Genomic DNA, 9,356 nt, shown 5'->3' on the forward strand with positions numbered 1-9,356 from the left:
TGCATCTGCAGGTGTTTCCCGGTCCCGAAATCCATTACGGCTCTGCTGGCAGCTTACAGCTCGATGCGGCGCCGCAGCAGCAAATCACCAGTAATGACCTCCCACTGCCCGCCGCCCTCTTCTCCTCTGAACGCCGCCTCTCCTCCTGTATTCACGAAAGGATCCAGCCTCCTCCCTCTCACTGCCAATTACTGACAGCAATGCATCGTGGGTCGGTCGGTGTAGAAAAGATGTGGTCGCCTCGGCTGACTTTTCTTTTTTTGCGCATAGAGACAAACAGCTAAGACATAAATCTACTGAGAATGAAGCCTCTTGTTTAACCTTCGAGCTGATGCACATGTGGAAATGAGTTTTTCTAGTGAGGAGACCAAATGCTGCTGATTAACTCGTGTTTGGAGAGCGGGGATGATTTAACTGACGCCCGATGTGTAATTCAGGATCACTCAAGTCGTAGCCTCAGGGCTCGTGATGCCTGACGCGAGTGAGGTTGTGTGACTTTGTTTGAAAGATTCAAAGCCCTCCTCTGGCTGCATAACCCCAGCTTCCAGGCTTCGGACCCCAGAGACTCAGAGGACGATATTCCGTGTTTATCGTTGGACTCAAAGAGATTGTTTATGTACCTTTGGAGCGCTTTTTTGGGGGGAGGGGGGGGGGGGTAGCTGTGGGCATCTGGCTCTGATTGATGTCCCTGTCGCTTCAATCCATGTGTCGCCAGGCAAAAAAAACGCCCTTAATTTCTCAAAGGAAGTTGTTCAGACAGTAAAAAGGACCATAAATTGTTTTTCTTTCCTCCGTCGATTCTCTTTACGTTTTTAATCCATCACTGCTGTGACTTCCGTTTCCATCGTGACCCAGGTTGAACAGATTAACGCAGGAGTCTATTGTTTTTGCACCGGTATTATGACAGGACCAGAGCACTGAGGGAAATCTGTCATTCTGCCGCTTGTCATCGTGGAGCTGTTTCTGTATTCAGCGTAAACATCTCTGAATCATCCATCCATCCATTTTCCACCGTTCATCCAGGGCCGTGGACACGGAATGCGATTCATATGGAAGACAGAAAATGTACGAGCAAAGAGGGAGGAAGACGTAATTGTTGTGATGCTCTAGTCGAGGGAGAGCGGCGCTCTGAGGGGGATTAAGGTGGTACTTACTTGCACTGTGCATGGTAATACTTTATCAGGTTCTGGAGGAGGTCCACTCCTTTCTTGGTCTTGATCTCGTTTACTTTGATCAGGTACTGCAAAGCGAAGAGAGGAGCACAGTTCAACGAGGAATCGGAAACTCAGGGCGTGTTTAGAGGATTTTTGGGGGGTTTAATGAGGCGTAATGAGGCAAAGCTGAACGACAGAGGATGAAGACGTCGGCTCTGCCGTAGACACGTAAGAAGTATGAACATTTATGATTATGTTAATCGCGAATGAGTGTGTGTGTGTGTGGGGGGGGGGGGGGGGGGGGGGCAGGTGGATGGCAGGTGGATGAACAGACTTCTAGTACAAGAGAATACCAGCCCTCTGCCTTGATCTAAATAAAGTTTCAAAAGGACGATGAGAAATATTTTTCACATTAGCATTATAAAAGAGAGGAAGTTGCTTTGTGGGCTGCTTGCTCAGCGTCTACGGCTTCTAAACAAACGAGGCGTCTTCAGACAGCACTTCCCACCAAACCAACAAATAAAGGATAATCCCATAATCCCACGGGATGGAAATCCACAGAGATTCACGGCTAGACCGCTTTCGGCGCTACCGGCGTAATTTAATCGAGTACACGGAAGCGTTCTGAAGCCTCTGACGCCAAAAGTTACTCTGTCTGTATATCATGTGTGTGGGGATGCCTGTAGCTTAGCATCCGCATGATCGCACATTTATGTGAATATACATGCATGTATGCGTGCACGCGCTGTCTCTTTTGTCTGGCTGACGGTCCCAGTCGGTTCATTGTTGGCGGGTGTTTGGACTCTTTTGTGCAAAACTAGCAGCATCGCCAGCCCCCCCTTCCCCCCATCCGAGCACAACATAATGCAGGCAGATGAAAGCGGCCTTTCCACACTCCTTGACTGGCGGCGCTGCGAGGTGAAAAGGTCGGGGAGAGCGAGTGAGCGCATCCTGTAATCTGGGGATTGAGTAACAAGGAGTGAGAGAGGGAGTGAGAGTGTGTGTGTCGGAGCGAAAGGGAAACGAGGTTAAGTGGGATGAAACAGGCTGCAACACTGACTGACCGACTGACTGACTGACAGACTGACTGACTGACACCAGAAACCTCCCAGTCAGGACGACTGTTGACTAAGAAGAATTAAAAATGGAGATTAAAAGCACTAAAAGTCTCAATCCATTCATGCAACGACGCCTGAAACAATTAGAGAATACTTGAAGACCCCTGTGAAATAATTTGTGACAACATGTTAGCGTCGCCGATGCTAGTCGATCGTCACACGTGATAAAATACAGGTAAAGACACACCTGGGTCTCTGTTAGAAGAGGGCAGATCGGCACGGCGGGGAGCCAGTTCGGTGGTGAATATTCACTCGGCCAAACGCAGCGCAACAGCCATTATATAATTCCTAACAGTGAACAATGTGTAGGCGTCACCGCCCACCACCAGAGAGGATTTTTGGCGTGAGCTTTAGCGGTTAGCTCAGAGTCTCTCGGGCACATAAAAGAACCCGCATTCGTTTTCACACTTAATTCTAGCTGGTCTTTAGATGCAGCCTTTAATAGCGTTAAAACGTCGGAGAAGTCCAAAAGATGCTTGAAAGAACCTGAAGAACCTTTTTAAAACACTCAGATCACACACAAAACGTATGAGGATCTAATAAGCTGGGAAATTTTCTATATTTAAAAATAAAAAATAAAAAGATATTTTCCAGTAATAACCAGAGCTTCGAGGCTACAAACCTTCTACATGAAATAATGCAGATATGACTGCATGTTTCGGGGGCAGCTCTAATCCCGATTCCACGAATGTGAACGCTATTCTATGCAACACTCAAATCATCGGAGGGAAACGGTCGACTCCAGTCCGAGGTCTGGTTTAAAGGCAACGACTAGAGAACGCTCTACATGCTGCGGGTTGTTCAAACCACAAATAGCAACGCGTTGGTGTCGCTGCACGCAGCAACGAGAAGACAAATTTGACCCAGGAAGGCGAAAGCTGACGATGACTCCGGCACAATCACGATCTCTGACGGACATCGGCTTCATCTCACAACCTACCTCGCACATCTGGAGCTGGAAGAGGCGTCGCTCCTTCTCCATCTCTTCTGCGATCTCAGCGCCGGTGATCTCAGTGCGGATCATCCCGTGTTGCTTGGCGTGTTCTCGCTTCTCCTTCTCGATTTTTGTACTGGCACAGACAAAAAAAGGTCGACTCGTTTTATGGACGCACTGCTTTGACCTTGTCCGTTTTTTTTTTTTTGCCTGCTCTACGACATATAGAGCGTCTTAAGACTTTATTGCTGCACATTCTCTGCAGGCTTTAATGCATCATTTCAACCCTATATGGTGCAAATATGTGGCCTTACAGAAGCAATTTTATTGATCTACTTACAACTTGGCCTCGTAGTCTTTCCATGCTTTATCAAAGGGCTTCTTTATGTCCTGCAGAAACACAGGAAGACAAGCGTCAGCAAACTGCGAAGAGATCACCGAGGGGATGGGTCACAAAGTTCCATCTTAATGCCTCGCTCCGCCACGCCCATCACCCCCGGAACATCAAAGGTTTTTGACCCATTTGCTCGCCACGCTCCTCAAGCTCAGCGCAGAGGCGGTGTTGAGTTTACTCCTGCAGGATCTGCAGTGTGATCTTTTATAAAGAAAGCTTTGTCCCATCTCCCTGTTCTCGTCTCGCTCACACCCTCCAAATGCACACGCACAGATGTTGGGAGATTATTACAAGGATGTGCTGACGAGGCGTCCATTTTTTTTTTCTTCCGTACCATTGCTGAGCCAGGCAATCTGACGGCCACGGGAAGTCGAGGGAGAGAATAAAAAAACCTGAGTGGGGGGGGGACTGTTTTACAGTAAAAATCTCACCCCTTTCACGCCTTTCAAGTCGCCCTTCAGCAGCGAATCCAGAGTGAAGATCACGTTGTGGCTGAGGCTCTGGAGCTGGAACACACAAAGAGGAAGGCGGCGAGATTAAAACAGAGCGGCAGATTTATATGGCACAAGGCTGAGGATAATCAGATGCTGAAATATCGTCCTCTCTCTTACAACGCAATGCAACAACACAACCGTGCTGCTGCTTACAGGAGGAATCAGCAATGGTGCTGCCATTTATTGAAGAAGTAGCTAAAGATTGTGTCCAGCTAGCATCGGCGCGATCTTTTACAACGGGTTGTACGCATTTAATTCCCTGCTGCTGTCGCTAGCCAAGCCTGCAGTACACAGACGCACGTCGAGGAAGTAAACAACCCTTAATGGATGCTAATGCGCTGAGCATTAGTGGCGCTTCGACTAGATATGGGCAAATCAGGAATCAATCCTCCGCAGGACATCCTGGAAACTCTCTCTCTTACTCTGAGGTTTTTAAAAAAGGAAATAAACGCTGAGAAAGATGCAGAAAATCTGCCAACGACTTGATCGATCTGTCAATAACATCCTTACATTTGGGTTGTAGGACATCTAGAACAAGCGCTAATGCGTCAATTCTCATTTGCAGCGCAGGCACACAGCAGGAGCCCTCGGGGTTACTGAAGCCCCCCCCCCCAAAAAAAAAAAAACTCAATAAAAGACTCAAAATGAAAAGAGTCCTGATAGAATAGAAATATGCTTCCCACAGTGTTCGGGCGGCCAACAGGTGGGTGATTGGAGAGCGCTTTCCAAACGGACACACACAGAGTTGGTCCCGGTGCTGCCAAGTGTATTTATGGAGTCTAATCTCGCTGTCAGCCACACAGGGAGAGAGAGAGAGAGAGAGAGAGAGAGAGAGCGAGAGAGAGAAAGAGAGAGAGCGATCTGGTACCGATTCTTCTTCTAACTGCAATCACTCAGAGTGTGCAACTCCAAAGGGAAATCCGCATCAGGCAGATAAGAAGATATCGGACAAAGATTATGCGCGATTCAATTCTAATCATCTATAATAATCCTAATCTTAACCTTAAACCCAAAACAAGAGCAATATCGTTGGACTTGTTTTTGTAAATCCTTCGTCCTTTAGGAAAATGAAGGCGAGAAAAAAAAATAGATCTCTTTGCAGGATTCTCCACTTTCCATCCACGTGAAATCAGAGCGCCGTGTTGATTTCAATCAGATTAAAAGGTGCTCACCAGGTTCTTCAGCAGGGCAGACAGCTCCTTGGTGAGCGATGAGAACTTGACGAAGGCCGTTCCCAGGTCCGGGTTGTCCCGGCTGATGAAGTTGCTGCCAAATTTGTCCAGAGCCTGCGCGTAGTTCTCCTCATTCTGGACGTGGTCTGGAGAGGAAACGGAAGAGAACCGGTCACGGGTTACGTCGTCTGACAGGAACTCTAGCAGATGATTAGCATAATTAGCATGTGGAGAGGGCTGGGGGGGGGGGGGGTAATGCAGGTGACGCTAACGCGGGTGAGATGAGCACCCCTGTGGAGCGTTTTCCTGCAGCAGCCATTTTGTCATGCTAGAAACTCAAAGGCAGGCCAAGAAGCGCAGCCCGACATTGGAAGGCCTAGAAAAACCTTTTCACTGAATAAAACACGGAGCGTAATCTCTGTGCCAAGACCCATCCATCAATTTTCTGTAAACACCCGTCCAGCGCAGGACGGTGGGAGGCTGGATGGATCCATCCCAGCCGACGCACCCTGGACCAGTCGCCAGTCGTCACAGGACACGACACCCAGAGACAAACATTCACACCCGACTCGTCTTAGAGTCGCCGGTCCACCGACATTATGTGTTCTGAGATGCGTATTTAAAAAGGAGCAGTTCTTGGTTCCTATGATTTCTGCTCCAGTTATTTCATGCATCGTTAGAAGAACTTCAGCGTATTTTTTACCAGATCAAGTCCGTTTTGAATTTCAAAGTCAAGGATCCTCCAGCTGTTTCTCATCCTGACGACTAGTCTAGTCTGAGAGCAAACAAACGTTTCTGCGGGACAAACATCTGAAACTGTCAATTTACAGGGAGGAGGCTGCTCTCAAAAGAATTTGGTAGAAAATTACTGCGGATCTCTGTCGTAGAAATGAACAGAACCAGCTCAGGTGTTGGTTTCTGGGACGGCCTGGCTGCAAACGCACAAAAAGGCAACGCTCCCAAAGCAATCCTCTTTTTATTAAGGATATCTAAGAAATCCTGGGTCTAATATTACTTTTAGAAGCACTGCCAACACGTCAGGCATGATGGGAACCGGCCGTCTCACCTTGTCCTGAACTATAGATGGCTTTGACGGATTTCTTCACCTTCTGCAGGGAGGTCCGGTCCTGGTCCAAAGCCTGAGAACAGAGGAGGAGGACGCTTAGAAGTTGGTTTAAGAACATTCCGAATACATCCACATACAAAGAAAGACATGTTTATCTTTTAAAGACGTGACATAAAAACATGATTTCCTAGTAGCTGAGCTTGCAGAGAGCTAAACGTAGAAAGAGAGGACAGAAACACTGCGTGACCCGAATGTGGCAGAAATCATTTATTTCAACACCGCTGGAGCAAAGCCTTTGTGTTCCCTAACAGGCCAAAATATACAGGCAGAATACGACATTCAGCACATTTAGGCTATTTATTAGGATAATTATTCATCCGTGAAGCATTTAACTGCTAGAAAAATAGACACTGCTGCTGACCTATTGCCACGGCGTGCTATCTGCCTCAGTTCCTCGCGGCCTCGGAGATGAATGCTCAGGGAGTTACAAACAGAAACGCGTCACACTTCACTTCAGACGCCGTAGATCACAGTTCCTGCTTCCATTTTCCTCGGTATATCATATTCATTTTGAATTTCAGATTATTTTACAGCTTTTCTTTTTTTGTGTTGTTGCATATCTGGGGTGAAGAGAGAAAGTAGTTCCAGCCTGTGAAACCAGAGGCCATGGGACCACAACCGAGTCATGTTCGCTTGTAAAAAGCCCATTAGGTCAGCTGGTGAAGAGACACACACACACACACACGCACACGCACACACACAACAGCGGGCTAATTATGTTTCACAACGTAATTATGCCGTCCTCGGCTTCGCCCGGACAGGTATTACATGGCTCTTCCCCAATTAAGGCAGCAGTAGTTTGTCGCTCCGGGAGAGGGGGGGGGCTTCTGGAGGGGGCCCCGAGACCCTTTGATCTTCATTCAGAGGGCGTTAGCTGTCAAATAACTGTCCCTGCAGAAATGCATTCTGAAATGCAACTGAGCTGAAAGGCATTCACTCATTTTCAGAACAGATGACAGTTACGCCACGCTGACCTCATCTAAGTGGTTAGACGCAGCAGAAGTCGCAGATTAGACCCCCACCCACCCCCACCCACCAAAACCACAGACACATTTAGCAACAAGCTGTTTTTCCTCCACACCGCACAAAACCACACCCTCATCACTCCGTCCCGCTCCGTCTGCAGCTTAAAGCCTCCGCCGTAAATCTGTGCCTCTATAAAGAGGGTGACGAGTTGACCGGGATGAAGAGCGCCAGACAGAGGCCGACCGGCCGGGCAGATTGACTTTCGTGACGCTCGTACTGAGAGCAGCTGGCACCGCCACCCCAATCCTGTGACCCATAATCCACGCCGTCTGTGCACGGAAATAAAAAATGTTAGCGCCGACATGCTTAGCAGATTCACTTGCCCGAGCGTGAGTGAATCCTAATCCTGCAAAGTTTAGCCGAAAACCGATCCAGATCTACACACGGTCCAGCCCTTCCTCAGCGGTAAATGTGACCTCTGTCATTTTAGAGGTCAGTTCGTCTAGGCTTCCATCGCTCTCACTTTTGGGGGCGTGCGTGTGACGACGCTCGTCTCTTCCTCGTTGGGCGTGACGATTTATTTAGTGCCGCAGAGAAACGTGAGCATTAATTCTATAGCCATTTGTTCTAAGGTAACACGACCATGGCAGAACACTTTAAAGTGGAAGTCCGTCAGAGACCGAGCCAAAAAAGGTCAAGGGCTGACTTCAAGGAGGTGAAGGTCGCCGAGGCCCAAGGTCACTAACGCTAATGTGAAGAATAAAAAGGCAGAAAAAGCATTTCACCATGTTATAGCATCAGTTATATTGAGATGGTTGCTGAGCAACGACGCCCTGCTGTTGCCTGGAAACACGCCCATCGCCGTTATAATTCACAGCCTGTTATTTATCATTAAAAACCATCACGCTTTTAGGATGCGTGTGACCCATCTTTCAGCTTCATAATGCATTTACTATTTTTCTGCTGCGATACTGAATCTGATATAGTGATATGTCACTGTTCCTGACCCGGAGCCTTTAAATATGACCCATGCTTCCACTGAGGTGGACGGAGACTGACTTCCTGGTTCCCAAAGAAAGACACAAATACACAGTCGAACCCCGGGAGGTAAACTCTTGGGGGGGGGGGGGTAAGTGTGGTTGAGGTGACTGGGCACAACTGACTGGAGGCCACCTCCGCTCCATACTTCCTGCCCAAGGCCTTATCCTCCCGCAGCAGCCGTCTTCGGACAGGAAGCAGGAAGCGGCCAGGCGTTGTCAGGGTCCTGTCCAGGGTCTCTGTCTAATGACACCAACTGCTCTCTGCTGACAGCTGAGGAATCGTCGCGCTTTTCTAGCTGGCTGGGAAGCGCTTCTCTCGATTCCTCCTCCGTCCTTCCCATTTCCTCTCCCTGAACTCATCTTTTCCAGCTATGAACGCTCGCTCTTCTCCTCCACCTTGGCATTGCTCGGGCGGGCGGATGAGGAGATGTGTTTTTGGCCGCCTCACGCTCTGGCTCCACATTCTTCACCGTGGAGATTGCGGGAAGCAGCTCTGACTAACCGACCGACCGGCTCTCTGCTCCTCGGCAGTACGCTGGGAGTCGAACTGTGTCACCGCGGCACATCTACTCTGCAACGGGAGGAGAATGGGGACATCGGGAACCGCTAATGTGCTAAACATGTCATAGATGGAGAAAACAGGAAAGGGCACAGCAATTAGAGGACTTCCCCACAGCTGGAGCCGAGGGTTCAAAAAACATCTGCTTTGGAATTTCCAGAAAGAACGTGACGATAAATGTTTAAATTCTTCACACCAGTGTAATTTTTTTTCTCTCGCTTTTCTTTTGCACATTTACATTCTCCTTTCTTTTTTCCGCCTCACAGCTCCATAAAACACACGCCTGAGTGATATCTACTTAGATGTATTATTGTAACAAAGGCAATTCTGCTTCTTATTCCAGTCTGAATGAAAACGCCACGGAGGAAATCCAGTCGGACCGTCTTGTCTGAGGAGTCC

The 9,356-nt window shown here is 48.4% G+C and overlaps 1 protein-coding gene across 1 annotated transcript in view; it reads right to left on the reverse strand.

The window, feature by feature from the left end:
- asap1b (ArfGAP with SH3 domain, ankyrin repeat and PH domain 1b) overlaps positions 1–8,758 on the reverse strand; it is a 22,515-nt gene extending 13,757 nt beyond the window's left edge. Inside the window, 9 exon segments of the mRNA XM_068748267.1 lie at positions 1,155–1,240; positions 3,213–3,342; positions 3,547–3,596; positions 4,032–4,106; positions 5,267–5,412; positions 6,333–6,405; positions 8,532–8,568; positions 8,570–8,635; positions 8,637–8,758. Of these exon segments, the coding sequence (XP_068604368.1) occupies positions 1,155–1,240; positions 3,213–3,342; positions 3,547–3,596; positions 4,032–4,106; positions 5,267–5,412; positions 6,333–6,405; positions 8,532–8,568; positions 8,570–8,635; positions 8,637–8,758 (785 nt within the window).
- Between the last annotated feature and the right edge of the window lie 598 nt (positions 8,759–9,356).

The sequence above is a fragment of the Brachionichthys hirsutus genome, chromosome 14, assembly GCF_040956055.1.
Source record: "Brachionichthys hirsutus isolate HB-005 chromosome 14, CSIRO-AGI_Bhir_v1, whole genome shotgun sequence".
Classification (NCBI taxonomy): Eukaryota; Metazoa; Chordata; class Actinopteri; order Lophiiformes; family Brachionichthyidae; genus Brachionichthys; species Brachionichthys hirsutus.